This window comes from Lycium ferocissimum, chromosome 8 (assembly GCF_029784015.1).
Source record: "Lycium ferocissimum isolate CSIRO_LF1 chromosome 8, AGI_CSIRO_Lferr_CH_V1, whole genome shotgun sequence".
Lineage (NCBI taxonomy): Eukaryota > Viridiplantae > Streptophyta > Magnoliopsida > Solanales > Solanaceae > Lycium > Lycium ferocissimum.
The window spans coordinates 13,607,525-13,623,221 of NC_081349.1; the positions used below are offsets into that span (position 1 = coordinate 13,607,525).

Sequence of the window (15,697 nt, forward strand, 5' to 3'; positions counted from 1 at the left end):
ACAGATTTGCTTTCCTTAACTGATGGTCCAGATTTAACGATACGATATAATAAAATTTGAATAACAATCAAAACAAATATCGTATTTAAACTAACACATAGAATACAATAAGTAACAACCATCCAAACAAGCTCACTGTGTGTTCTTATTTTATTAGTTTTAGGTTTGCACCATCTCATCAATATTGCATAGCATAGATCAGTTATTGTATATCAACTTCAAGTTTGAGTTTAAACTTAGAAATTAATTCACTTCTCTTTTTTACCAAACTGATGAGTCCATATCTCCTTTGGTAGCGTGTTCTTCCATTCTTTTGCAGTGCTAAGTTCTTGTTGTTTGAATTTGCTTGAATGAAATGGTTCCTTTAGTTGTGAGGTTGCAAGTAGATATTTGCTCATGAGGTACAAGGTACCATTATAGAAATAATGGTGAAGTTACACTTTATCGTTTTGTTCTACATTTCTGGATGATACATATGTATACTGTGTTATTGATCTTGTGAGATGTGTTTACCCTAAGTAAGAGATGTATCATGAAAATAACATCTGATACAATATAATTCACATTATAAGTATATATAGATTTTGACAGTATGTTTCCCATATTTCGAGTCTGATCCCTCTTCACCTACTAGTCCATACAGTAAGGGGTTGTTTGGTAGGGTGTATTAGGTAGAATAATGTTGGTATAAATTATAGTTTTTTTTAAATGACAAATTGGTATAAAATTATAGTACAATGTTCTTCATAAAAAATAAAAATAAAAAGTACAATGTTTGGTTGCAAATTTAAGTCTAATACAATTAATACCAGTATTGCTTATACACCCTATTCAATACTATTCTTATACATAATAAACCATGGCATTAATAATACCATACTATTCTTATACACCCTATTCAGAAGTTATGTAATGCATGTTATTTTTAATACAACAAACCAAACGGTTGATAAGAAATATTGCCATCATAACTAATTCCAGTATTACTAATCCTAGCATAACTTGTCTTTGAACCAAACGACCCCTAAGAATGAGAACAACAATTACCTAAGGTTCCTCCACCATCTATTCTTGAGGGGTGTAACAACATTGTCTAACAGAAAATAGTAAGAAGAGAACATCAAAACCTCAACAAGCCTAAACCATGCTGTTCTCCAATAAGGATTGAAGAGTGCTGCAGCTAGTCCCATCAAGATCGCTCCATAAGACACAACAAAGCCGATGTAGAAATCCTCCATATCCACAAAGCCTGCAGAATCCTTACTTCCATTATTTGAGGTATTTGACGATTTAGTATCGCTACACTCGTTGTCTAATGGATAACCACAAAGCAAAGGATTCCCTTGATAGCTGCTTTTGTCGAAAGTTGAGAACTGAGCTTTAAATGGTGGTACTGCACCAGATAAGTTATTGTATGCTACGCTGAATATCTCCAAAGAATGTAGCTCAAGTAGGCCAACAGGAATTCTCCCATTCAAGTTGTTGTAGGATAGGTCCAGACTCTCGGTTTCATGTAAATTGGAGAAGGTATTTGGGATTCTTCCAAAGATGTGGTTGTGCGATAGATTCAATGCATGTATTTTGCTCAAGTTTCCTAGCTCAATGGGAATTTCACCTGTTAATCCGTTACTTGAGAGATCAATACCTGACATATACTTTAGAATGCTTCCCTTGTAAGTGTATGAGTTTCTTTTTGTTGAAAACTGGACCCGGGTTTCCACATCCATCATATTGATGTCACTTAGAAATCCATATGAAATGTGGTAGTGCCTTGTTGAACTTATCCAACCCATGAAATCTAACCACGCTGACTTGGAAGTTACATGATTATATACACTTCTAGTTTCTGCATCATTTTCCGCTTGTGTTAAGTTACCCAAACAAGGAAGGAGAGGACCATAAAGCTTATTAAAAGACAAATCCATGATGGATAACTTGTTTAGCAGACAAATCTGAGTTGGAATTTCTCCTTCCAATTGGTTATTGTTGAGGAGAAGGAAGTTCAGATATGAAAGTGAGCCTATGGTGTGTGGGATATTTCCTGTAAAACTGTTGTGGCCAAGATCCAATGTTATCAGAGAAGAGATGTTGAAAAGTGAATCTTCAAGTTCACCACCCAATTGATTTTTGTCTAGATGGATGTGTTCAAGGGGTAAACCACTCACACAAGAAGGAACATTGCCTGAAAGTCTGTTTTCGGACAAAGCTAAGACCCGAATGAGCTTCAAATTGCAAATCTCAACTGGAATCGAGCCTTCGAGATGATTTCTTGCCAAATCGAGCTGTAACAATCTTGTGTTATCTCTAATCCATCTCGGAATCTCTCCAGAGAAGTTATTGCTGCTAGCATCCAGTGCAATAAGGGGTTTGAGAAAAATGTTACTAGGTAACGGTCCCTCAAACCTATTGTCATTCAAGTACAAATAAAATAGTATACTTGGTCTGATATCCTTTGAAAATATTTGCCCTGACAACTTGTTGTTTGACAGCCGGAGGTAATTCAGTGATGGAGAACCAATTGCCAGATCGCTAGGAACTCCTCCGGACAAGAAATTGTGAGATAGATCTAGCCCAGTTAATTGAAAGCCGCCAATATCAGAAGGTATAGGACCTTCAAGCAAATTTTGTGACATGTTCAGATGATCAAGCATTGGGAAGGTTGAACTTATGTTTGCTGGAACATGTCCGCTTAGTTTGTTATTAGAGACATCAAGTTCCTTTAAACAGAGATGACTACTGGATGGCAACTTCAATGGTCCGATGAAAGCATTATCTCTAGCATAAAGGCCTGCAAGTCTGGTGTTATTCTCTAACAACCAAGTCGGAAAGTTTCCTGGTAAATGATTTTTGTCTATAGCGAGAACTCTCAAGTCATGCTGGTAATGGAGGAAAGAAGGCAATTTTTGAAGGTTTATGAATCCCTGAATAGCAAAAAGCTGCAACTGGAAATTTGGGACCCAATTCTTGAATTCGGTGTCTGTAGTTATAGTATTATACCCAACATTCAAGTAGGTAAGTTTTGAGTGGTTGGCGAATTGATTGAATGATAGTGGAACTTCAAATTGGTTAGATGAAATATCCAAGAACTCAAGTGATGTGAGTGTCTTCCAAAGAGGATATGAGGCTATATTTCCAGTGAAGCGATTCTCATCAAGTCTCAGCCATCGAAGTGATGTCAAGTTTCCAAGACATGAAGGAAGTGTTCCCTCGAAATTGTTGTTAACGAATGACACCTCTTGAAGGTTTTTGAGTTCACACCAACCTATATTTCAAAGAGAAAAGGTTCAGATGACATTTAGCTAACAAAAATTTCTACAATAAGTATTTGTTATTGTAGTTTGTCTTAAATCCTGTGAATTCTAATTATGTTTGGCCATGAAAACAAAATATTTTTAAGTTTGAGAAACAGTTGAAGATGTAGTTGTGTTTCCTTGTAGGTTTAGGAATTGGTTGGATCTATATAAAGGAGTTGTAATTGAGGATTTTTTGCACGATTATTCTCGTTCAGAGTGAAAAGCTCTCTCTGCTTTTGCCCTGAGGATGTATCTCGTTAAATCTCTGAGTCATTTCTTCTTTTCTATTTGTGTTGGTGTGGTTGCAGGTCAGTTAACTCACGATCTTCCTTCCACAACAATAATGCATATATGAATAGAATCATGGTAATGTTTGAAAAAAGAGAAAATAACACTACCTTGATTAGGGAGGGGTGCAAACCCCCACCATAAATCCATAATCAGATTTAGTCATTTGTTTGAGAAAATTCCCATTGACTTTATAGGTTTCAAAGAGAGAGTTGGAAAACAAAAAAGAAAATGAATCACAACACCAATATTTATATATATATATATATATAGTGACAGAAGATTATTCCAAATTCATAGTGGAAAAAATCTCTCTAAGAAAGCCCTTGAAGAATGATTTTAAGGATGTAATTTGGTGGAATTAAATTCCAAGTGTTATTTCTTCTATTCTATTTGCATTACACACACTAATTCTTCCAAAGAAAAGATCTTCATTAAATCTATGTATAAATCATCACACACACACACAAAGAGAGAGAGAAAACACTACCTTGATTAGCTACACACACACACACATAACCCCCACACTTATTTAAAAACGAAATAATTACATAGAGCACTAGGGAGAGAGAGAGAGAGAGAGAGAGAGAAATAAGATCCCTCCAAACAATTTTCATTAAAAAAAAAGTAAAAAACCCGAATTTGAAAATTTGATTTTTTTTATATCCATTTCAAAAAAAAAAAAAAAAAAACATATTAAAAAAAAAAAAAAAGTCATTTTTTTATTTAAAAAAAAAAAAAAAAAAAAGTTTTTTTTTAAAACCCTAAAAAGAGAGAGACTTTGAGTAAGAGAATTTATGGAAAACTTGTTATTTTTTTAAAATGTCTTAAAAAAAAATCTTGATTTTCATGATTTCAGAGATCACTATATTCATAAGAAAGCCCCTTGAGAGATGAGAATGATTTTAAGGATTGTAAGATGTTGGTGGAGTTGGAATTAGAACTTCCAAGTCTTAAATTCCTTAGAGAACTCATTCTTTTACTACCTGTTTATTGGTGCATAAGAAGGAATAGATCTTATTGTTAACATTAAATCTATCCTTTGTCACACAATAATAGATAAATTCAGTCTATTTATAAGGTAGACAATTATTGCATTTATCAAATAATCCAATAACAAGTACAATAACAATTCTTTGAAGTTAGTAATCCATGTACCTTTGGTAGTCACAAAGCCCTCAAAATTGTTCATCCGGAGATCTAGAAATTCCAAATTGCTCAAGGCAATTATATCTAGACAATTAAATCAAAATAAATTATAAGCACAACAAAAAAGAAGATACTTGAGATATTTAGTTGTACGGTCGATATCTTAATGAAGCAACATGTTTTTTCGGGACGTTTTTGGGTGTTCAGTACTCGCTTTGGGGCCGATTAATCGGGATTCGCAATGGAGGAAGCGCCCCCTACCAAGATTTTTTCATTGACAGGGATCAAACTCGAGACCTTTCATTAAGGGTCAAGGCAATCCTATCCATTCCACCACAACCATTTTACGACGATGAAGCTATATGCATGTGATAAAGGGGTGAAACTTGGATAGTAAGAAGTTTAACGAACCATTCATTTCAATTTTTCCATCAATGTCATTGTTATGGAGATCCAGATGCTTGAGAGATGGAAGATGCTTGAGAGATGAAAAGATGGTGGAATTGAAGTCATTGGTAGACAAATAGAGTCTCTCTAAATTCCTCAATCCAGTATGTGTACCAAGACCTGCATTGGTTTATGAAATTCATTATTAGCTAGGGGCAAAACCAAAATACTTGAGTGTATCCTTTCTCTTCTTTGTGGTTTTAGGAGGGGATATTTTCTAAAAACTAAGTAACTTTTTAATTTATTTTTAGTGTTTGGTAAGTAGTAGAGAATATTATCCCAAGAATATTTATACTTAATCTAGGCAAACATATTTATACACTTATGAAATTCATTTTCCATGACTCCGACCACATAAGTTATTTTCTCGACTTCTAAGGAACTTTTTGGGGTTTCTCACTTGGCGTCTGGTACCTATTTTAGAGTAAGGTTAAGGGGCTACTATTAATCAATCCATTAGGGGATGGGAAGGAGAAATTTATCCAAGAGTTAAGCAAAATATATCACTGTATGAATCGATTCAATATCACTTATGTTTTTTTTACTCGACCACATATGCTTGACTTTTAAGGAACTTTTGGGTTTTCCGCCCGGTGTCCGGTACATGTTTTAAGGATCCGACTAATTCATATTTGCATCGAGTAAGGCCCATTAAGGGGGGAAGCACTCCCTACCAGGTTTTTTTTTGCATTCTCAGGACTCGAACTTGAAACTTCTAGTTAAGGGCGGAGGAAACCTATCTATCCGAACACAACCTTTTGATGGTGGCTTTTAAGAAATTTATTTTTCTAAACATAACAAGATTGAAAAATACTTATATTACTCCATACCAAGAAACACCGTTAGTCTTATTTGATCCATTGTTTTTACTCATTTCTTGTTTTTCTCTTTTATGACTTTTTTAATCATCTTATAGTACAATCTCCAAGTTAATTTGTACACATATTTTTGGAAAAGGAGCTTACCCAATGCAGAAAGGACATTGATGTCGTTGATTCCATAACCTGTCAACACGAGTACTCTTAAATTGCTCATCCCGGGACATTTCTCACTTATGCCTTCATCTTAAAAATAAAACTATTTCAAGTGAGTCCTAATATTGCATAATATTATCCAACAATAGCCACTTCAAAAATCTATTACAACCACCCTTATTATATGCATATAAAAAGAAGGATAGAGTATACTGCTATGATTAATTTGTATGTTCAAAAGAGGGTATGAAATTGGTCGACATGAGCGTAAGTTGGTCCAAAAACCATAATTTTTAGAAGTAAAAAAAAGGCGGCATCCATTGACAGAGCAATTTCAAGCAAGGGAATTCAAAAATTGATATAGTGTTTAAATTCTTACCTACAACATAAAACTATTTTGGAGTTACCTTTTATCATTACTATTAAAATTCTCGTTATGCAAGGTAATTCAACAATTTTTATATCTATACACGAAAAAAAGAAAGTAGTAGTATTTTGTACAATGTACCTATAGGCATAGAGCGATTTTTCAACGAAGGGAATTCAATTGTATCCAGTTGTGTGCCCAAAACACGATTAAGTCGTAGAACCTCGAGAGATGAAATCCAACACAGAGGTGTTAAAACATTTGGAAAGCGGAGATAATTTGACTGCAAATCGAGTACTTTCAGGTTGGTCAGATGTGACAGTTTGTCGAACCCTGGATAATAAAATCACAAGTGACAAAAAAAACATGGTTAATGTGCATACATAGCTAGCGTTTGGACATATATTTGGTTGAAACTTGAAAAAAGAGTTTTTTAAGATGAGATGAAAAAAATGGTTTTTGAAAGTTGAAATTGTGTTTGGACATGCTTTTGACTTGAAAAGAAGTTGAAGTTTTGTGCTTAGAAAACTTGAAAAACTAGTCTAAACCACTTTTTGAAAATTGAAAAATTCATATTCAAAAACTGCCCAAAAATTAGTCACTTTTTATAACCAAACAATGCTTTCAAAATATTTTTGATAGAAATTTTTGAGGGAAGTCCTTTGGAAATATGAGATTTTCAACAGAATGTCCATCGGATAGCTTTCGATGAGACAATTTCCGAGGACTCCCTCGGAAATTTCCATCTAAAATTAGCGTGTGGTTTAGTTGCGAATCATGTGGTGCGATGGAAAAAATTCCTTCTTCCTTAACTAGAGATTTCGGGTTTGAGCTCTGAAAATAAATAAATTCTTAGTAGGGAATAAATGAACCCTATACAATGGGAATCTGAGTTAATCGAGCCAATGAGTTTCAGATCCCAGATGATTACAGAGAAAAAGAGAGATGAGGCAAAAAGAGATCAACCTTCATTTTTGGTCGACCCTATAATATAATTATCAGACAATATAAGAACTTCTAGTGATTTGAATGGAAGAAATAGAGAGGCATTAAAACTCCAACCATCCCCTGCTCCTTGCCTTATTGCTTCGAGATTGAGTTTTATCACTCGACCTGTTGCTAAGTTGCATTTTACCCAACGCCAAGAACAACAATCCAAAAAACCACTCTCATTATAGGCTGCCCAAAGTGCTAAGAGTCCACCATTTGAACTCATCATGTTTGCTTGTAGCTCTAATAGAGCACTTCTCTCTTCCTCCCAACACATGTCGGGCACAGTGGCGGAGCCAGTAATCCTAACAAAAGGGTATAAAAAATATATAAATTTAAATGATGAAATATGATTAATTATCAAGGAGCAGGAGTGTTCAAAGGAATTAGTGGCTTAAAGCTAAATCATAACAAGAGGAACTGTTATCTCTTGATTGATCTGTTTTTTTCTACCTTTACAGCTTACTTTGTAAGTTCACTAGCAATATACTAATACAACACTAGCTATAGCAGTAATTAGTACAATGAATCAGGGGCCATAAACTCCATATAGTAATAAGATAAAAGAACTTACTTCTTGAACTATGGATCAATTAAATGAGACAAGAGAAATAGCTAATCTAGGAAAACTGGATTGAGATTGAAAAGTTAAATTGTTATAAATAAAATATAGAGGAAAAATCAAAATTGAAGAGGAAAATAAAGTTAAATATATCATAATTTACTCAGTCATTCAAATAATCTCCACCAAATCCAAGAAAATCAAAATAAAATTTAAAACTTGATTAATGATAATTATAAAAATTATTACCACTCATTCAAATAATGTGGCTCTTTTCTTTTTAGTTTGTCCAAAAAAATCCAAAAGAGAAATTTAAAGATGAATGATTTATAACTACATGAATATCTAATGATAATTATAGAAATTATATTTTATTTTGTGCCCTAGTCAATATAAATAATATATTTTATAATATAATTTTGGAGCCTTCAATCCTTGGAGGCTTAAAGCTAAGCAATGTCTTCTATGACCTTATCATTGAGCCGATAATGTCAAGGAGATTTAATAGTTATATATATATACAAAATGAATTTATTGTTAATCCATTTGTAGTGCAATTTTTGAACGATGGAGATTCAATTGAACCATTTCTTAACACACTTACCTCTGCCACTGATTGGCCACAACCACCAGATAAAGCACCAACAACCAAAACTTAATTTTCCCCATATCCTTCAACTCAAGCTAAGTATACTAGTGTATTTTTTTATTTTTATTTTGGATAATATATAATTGTTCTTTCTTTTCTAAAACCATGATGTTGTAAACATAGCTAGTAGAAGGTTTATATAGGACTTTAGACACCTCTATCCTATAACCCACCACCCCCCCCCCCCCCCCATATATAAAAGTTATATATATATATATAAAATGGTATAACGTCAGTGTCTTTCCAACACGGCAACATGAAAATGAAATTAGTCATCATTTGAAGAATGCATTGACAAATGGGGCAAAATTTTATTTGTGTAGATGACTTCATGACCAGGAAAGTCAAGTTTAGAGATGAGCAAGTTGACTGGAATATCAATCCTTAGGGCTCGTTTGGTACGAGCGATAAGGGATAATTAATTTTGAAATTAAATTTGTGATGATAACTAATTTAGGCTAAAACAGCCCATACTCTAACATGATGTGATATATCATATATCAAGCCACGAGTTTTCCCAAGGTCTCATTATAACTAATTTCGTTATTATTTATTCACACACCCAATAATCTAGGGTGTTATTTTATCACGGGTCGGGATGGGAGGGTTGTCAAAGATTTACAACAATCGTACGCATCTTCAAAGCTATGGGAAAATTTCCCAACCAAACAAACCCTTAAAGTGTGTTGGATTAGTCACCATTCATACCATTGGCTATTTAACACCTTTTTTAGTCACCATGAGTCGGTAATATATCTTATTTTCAATATTATAAATTTCATATTTCAAGTTTCAGAAACAAACAACCCCTTAAATATCTTTTGAATGACTTGTTGTGAGAATATATTTTATTTTCAATATTATAAATTTCAAATTTTAAGACAACTTACCTATAAATATCTTTTGAATGACTATATATTTACATTAACTATACATACGTAACTTGAAATTGTTGTAGAAACACATGAATTTGAAATTTTGGATCTTGCTTCAATTCTCTGCTTGCTGTGATTGCCTAAGTCTATGGCAAAGTTGACAGCCATGCATTTATTTGTGTGGTTGATTACCTGAATTCCAAAATTGTACTTCTAATCAATTGAAAATATAAGCCTAAGTCATCTATATGGCAAATATGAAGGATACCTGTTACTTTAACTTTAGAAAGTGATGGTAGCAATTATCAATCAATTCAAGTTTTTGTCCTACTTTGGATGACTTAGTCAAGTCGTGAAATCAAGTGAACGTAAAATCTTCATAGAGTTTAAATTACGTGTATGCACATTTTTTATCTTATTAATGTAATTTTTTTTTTTTATAGCAGATAACCTATTATTTATTATAAGTTATTAATCAATGCTTATCAAATAGAGTTATATGTAACTTCCTTTTAAATGACTTGATTGTATACATAATTTTTATACGTTAATTACATAGAACTTAAACTCAAATTTGTAATTTTATGGAATTTTACTTTTAATACATAATTAGTGGTAATAACTATCTTTTATTTTAATTACTAATAATAAGTAAATACTTTTCTAATTTAACTACTATAGCTACACAGTAACTTTCAATTACCATTTCACAAATACACCCAAAAATTAGCACCCCTAATCCCATATCCCCTTTTAATGGTAACAATATTAATCACTTAATATACATTACCATTCTCTCTCCTTTTTCATAAATTCTTAACTTTTTAAAAAGGAAAGAATTTGTAAATGCCCAGTGAAATAGTCGTCTTCTTCCTCTAGCTCTTCCCCCTTCTACAAAAATTTCACTTCCATTCTCACCAATCAACAAGTTTTTAGGGTTTTGAGAAAGTTTTAGGGTTTTTGAGAAAAAAAATATATGTATTTGTGTATGTTCTATGATATAACTACCAATTATTGTGGTTGGTGAAGGATTTTTGTAAGTTTTTCCATATATTTGTGTATTTTGTTCAAATTAATTCCATTAGTTCATCTAGTTTCAAATACACGAATGACGCAAATACATGATAAGTTTTCTATATATTTATGTATTTTGTTCAAATTAATCCCATCAAATACATGGGTGATGCAATTGTTACTCACACAAATACATGAGATTTAATATAGAATACATGGGGTTTGATTGGAAACTTCAAATACATTAGTTATGCTATCAAATACATGGGTAAATAAAAAACAAAATTAATATTGAAAACTTCAAATACATTACCGCTAAATGCATAGGTGATGCAAATTGTTACTTACACAAATACATGATAGTTAATATAAAATACATGGAGTTTGATTGGAAACTTCAAATACATTAGTTATGCTATCAAATACACGGGTAAATAAAACGAAATCAATATTGAAAACTTCAAATACATTGGTTGAATGTCTTCAAATTTTGAATTTTGATTTTTTACGTTTGAATGTTGACATTGTATGAAGGAATAGAAAACGGTTATGGAAAAGAAATCTAAAATCTGATTTTGTGGAAAAGTATGGTAAAAAAATACCAATTAATAACTAATTAAACGATCCCACTGTTATGGCCTAAAATCAAGGGATATGTTTTCTTTTTTTACTGTGTTTCTATGAATTTACATGCATCAAATACATCTGAAAAATACCTTAATTTGGGCTAAAACGGGTAAATATTTTTCCATAATTGACATACAGTGTAAAATTTAGATTAGAAAATGTACAAAATTTTGTATTATTGAATATTTTAAGTAGTATAAAAATATTAGTTACATTTGTCATTAGCGTGAATTGTATTTGTCTCCTTCAATAGATAGATTTGTGTCAAGCAAAACATATTTTTTTTATTGTATATCCTACTAAATACTATTATTTTATTTTTACATGTATTAAATATAATGTAATTCAATTATAATATGTTATACAAATATATCTCTTTGTAAATATTTTAAGTAATACTTAAGTATTGAGTGATTTTATAATTTTAATGTGTCTATTTAATATACTTAGTTACAGATATATCTCATAGAAGATGTAAGCATGGAATTTTCAAAGTATATGTCGATTGGTGGCTTCATGTACCACGTCGGAAAAAGACGATAAGTTGTTGGCATCTATAATGGTTAACTATCGTGTGCTACTACCAAAATGGATCTTCATGGAGCTTAAAGCGTGAATATCTGATTGACTTGTTGGGTTGTTAGCTTATGGCTTTCAGTTAGGGTCTATTTGTGTTGCACATTTGTGGGGTTTGGATTGTGTGAGTGTGTAAGTTCGAATCTTTGTATTGCGTGTGTTTTGTGCTGCACATTTGTGGGGTTTGGGTTGTGTGGGTGTGTAAGTTCGAATATTTGTGGTGTGTGTGTTTTTCGTTGCACATTTGTGGGGTTTGGGATGTGCGGGGTGTGTGTGTGTTTTGTGTTGCACATTTGTGGGGTTTGGGTTGTGTGGTGTGTAAGTTCAAATATTTGTCTCGTGTGTTTTGTGTTGCACATTTGTGGGGTTTGGGTCGTGTGGGTGTGTAAGTTCGAATCTTTGTGTCGTGTGGGTGTGTAAGTTCGAATCTTTGTGTCGTGTGGGTGTGTAAGTTCGAATCTTTGTGTCGTGTGTGTTTTGTGTTGCACATTTGTGGGGTTTGGCTTGTGTGGGTGTGTAAGTTCGAATATTTGTGGTGTGTGTGTTTTGTGTTGCACATTTGTGGGGTTTGGGATGTGTGTGGGGGTGTGTGTGTTTTGTGTTGCACATTTGTGGGGTTTGGGTTGTGTGGTGTGTAAGTTAAAATCTTTGTGTCGTGTATGTTTTGTGTTGCACATTTGTGGGGTTTGGGTTGTGAAGTTCGAATATTTGGTGTGTGGTTTAGGTTGCACATTTGTGGGGTTTGGGATGGGTGTGTGTGTGTGGGGGGGGGGGTTGTTTGTGTTGCACACATTTGTGGGGTTTGGGTTGTGTGGTGTGTAAGTTGAATATTTGTGGTGTGTGTGTTTGGGTTGCACATTTGTGGGGTTTGGGATGTGCGTGTGCGGGGGGGGGGGGGGTGTTTTGTGTTGCACATTTGTGGGGTTTGGGTTGTGTGGGTGTGTAGTTCGAATCTTTTTGTCGTGTGCGTTTTTGTGTTGCACATTTGGGGTTTAGATTTGCGTGGGTGTGTAAGTTCAAATATTTGTGGTGTGTGTGTTTATTATTGCACATTTGTGGGGTTTGGGATGTGTGGGGGGTGTAAGTTCAAATATTTGTGTTGTGTGTGTGCAGTCAAGAAAGATAATAATTAGTAAGAAGATATTTAAATAAAAAATGAAATATGTGTATATTCAGAAAAAGAAATACCACAGTAAAAAATAAATTATGCGTGGAGAAATTAAATAAACAACAAAAGAATTAAAATGAGAATTTTATTTTCCAGAAATTTCTTTTGCCAAGTTATCTCTAGATTTTTTCATGCGGACTTACTTGCGAAAAAATCCGCATGAAAATTCCTTCTTTCACGAATTTTTACCAAAAATTTCTTGCAAATTTTTAGTATTTTCCATAAGAAAATCATAAGTAACTTTACCTCGCGTAATTAAAATCCCCGTATAATTTACTGCTTGATTTTTAAAATCTGCAGGTAACAATTACTCACGAAGGTTTTTTCTAAGGATTTATTTTGGTAGGAAAATCCGCAGAAAACTAATTTACCTGCGAATTTTCATCTAAAATCCCAATAAAAATTCCCAAGTAATTCGCATTTTTCTTATAGTGTCACCTTCTCTTCTATGTAATACTCAATTTTATGTTTTTTTATTCGGATGATTTGTTATTTTCTCTCTATGTCTATGTGAAGCTAAACTTTATAGTTCTAGGGTTTTGACACAAACATGAAAGTTGAATTTTGATTATCGTTTATATCCATTGAATTTTCATATTTTGGTTTACCTATTTATTCTTGTGCTTAATTGTTTAATTGCTTAATCACTAATTAGACACTATCTGTGGTGCGTGAGTTGGACTTGAAAGAGGGAATTTACGTACGTAATAAGAATAAATAGAGTTTGTTCGATTTTATCGTTTCGCTATTGAGGATAGAAGTATACCCTTTAGCCCTACTTAGTTGGATACGGAGATATAAATGCGCTCTTGTTACCTCTGACGACTATAGAAATATAGGCATTATAGTAGAATCTATAGGCTTGTGAGTAGTTTGAAAGAATATCATAGAGTTAACATCAACCCGTCAACTAGTAACTCAGGAAATAAAATAGGTATAACAATTGGAAGACTCAACTGGATTGTTAGTGGTCATAACCCTAGATCTATCTTCCATAAAAATTCGATCTTCTTGGTTGAAGTTCATCATTTGCTTTATTTTATTTTTGGTTAGTTTATAAATATAACTTTGGATTTTATTTCTTCTCTAGATAATTAGCATTAGTTTAATTTAGTAAATAGTTAATCATAAGTCCGTGTGGGTACGATATCTGGACTTTAATCCTATATTACTTGCACGATCGCATATACTTCTGTGTGCATTTGGGAGCAACAAGTACCTTGTCAAGTTCTTCTGACGTTTGAGCTAATGAACACCATTACACCAACCTTTTTTTTTTTTTTCATTTGAATGAGGCGATGATGGATATTTGTTTAATTTTTCGATTACTTTCTCCATTTAATATTGTTAGCTGTAAATTCTTGTTTCTTGATTGCTAGTTGAAGTGAGGTAAGAGTGATTAGGAAGCGTTGGTGACGTGTTTGCTGCAAAATGTTACGGAAACACAGAGAAGGCTGTTTGTATGTACACTTGATATGATTCATCTATAGCACCAAGTTAACAAATTCTACTATAGAACATACAAAAAATATGATAATCTACAAAATGAATCATCACCAGTACGATGATTGCAACCAAATCCAATAGCAATAAGAAAGAAACGTAAAAAAAAAAAAAAAAAAAAAAAGATTTTTTTTTTTTTTTCATATGTTATAATGTACTTAATGCAGTACAATCTTTTCTTTCCTACCCAGTGGCGGAGCCACATAGAGCCGAGGGTGTTCATCCGAACCCCCTCGGAGGAAAAAAACACTATTTGTACAAGGTTAAAATTATTTTTTATGTATATATAGTAGGTGTTGAACCCTCTTAGGCTTCTTCGTATGTTTACTTTTTTATATTTTGAACCCCCTCGGCGAAAATTAAAACCCACTGTTCCTACCGCATAACTTGTGCTGCTAATGGCCTTTAAAGAGAAATTCGAAGATTTGGATGTTGATTTTCCACGTTAAAATTTAGCAGCATCTCGGAAAATAGCAAAATGGATAACAACTAGAATAAGTAGCAGTAGAAGCAGAGCTAGGATCGATAGCGTTTTGACAAGAAGTGTACAAAGATTACTCCATAACGAGTTCCATATGGCGATTGAGATCCTGGAGATAATGCGTGCTCATATAGTCTTCTGAAAACATCAATGCTCTCAAAGAAAATTATTTGGTGAAGTAAAATTTTGATTCGCGGATTTGTCTGTTTTGCATATAAAGATTAAGTAGCAACTCTTACTCTTAGTAGGTGTTTGGACATTTTTTAAATCAGGTAGATTTAAAGTTGAAATTTTGGTTGGACATGCAAGTTGGATCTTTTCTTATAAACATGAAAACCCCGTTTGTGAAAACTATCAACACTTAACCAATTCTTACAATCTTACTAATGATCAAATCTAGTTCATAAACAAGCTAGGTATCAGAATATCCCAAGGCGCCACATTAACAAATTGCATATTTTCATGTTCTTTTTAAAGAAAAATGCTTGCAATTACATGCTATTACAACCTTTCAAATATGCATAATTTTACAAAGATTCACTGGTCCAATAAATCAACAATAGTAATAACTGTTGTGAAAAATTGAGTTTAATATCTCAAAAAGAAGTTTTAAATAGTGTCTAAATTCATTATTTTGATAATATATTAATGAGTCATTATTTTAAATACAAACGTTATCTTTCTAAGAGCAATTGAATGGTCTTTAATTTGTAATCAAAGTGAGCAACGTTAGA

The 15,697-nt window shown here is 32.9% G+C and overlaps 1 protein-coding gene across 1 annotated transcript; it reads right to left on the reverse strand.

The window, feature by feature from the left end:
• Positions 1–993: 993 nt before the first annotated feature.
• Positions 994–8,818, reverse strand: LOC132067291 (cuscuta receptor 1-like). Its single transcript, XM_059460488.1, has 7 exons — positions 8,675–8,818; positions 7,485–7,813; positions 6,660–6,851; positions 6,143–6,241; positions 5,142–5,297; positions 4,740–4,814; positions 994–3,262 (listed from the first exon to the last, which is right to left on the reverse strand). The coding sequence occupies exons 1-7, from the start codon at positions 8,737–8,739 to the stop codon at positions 1,044–1,046; spliced, it is 3,135 nt and encodes a 1,044-aa protein (XP_059316471.1). The 5' UTR covers positions 8,740–8,818; the 3' UTR covers positions 994–1,043.
• Positions 8,819–15,697: the final 6,879 nt, after the last annotated feature.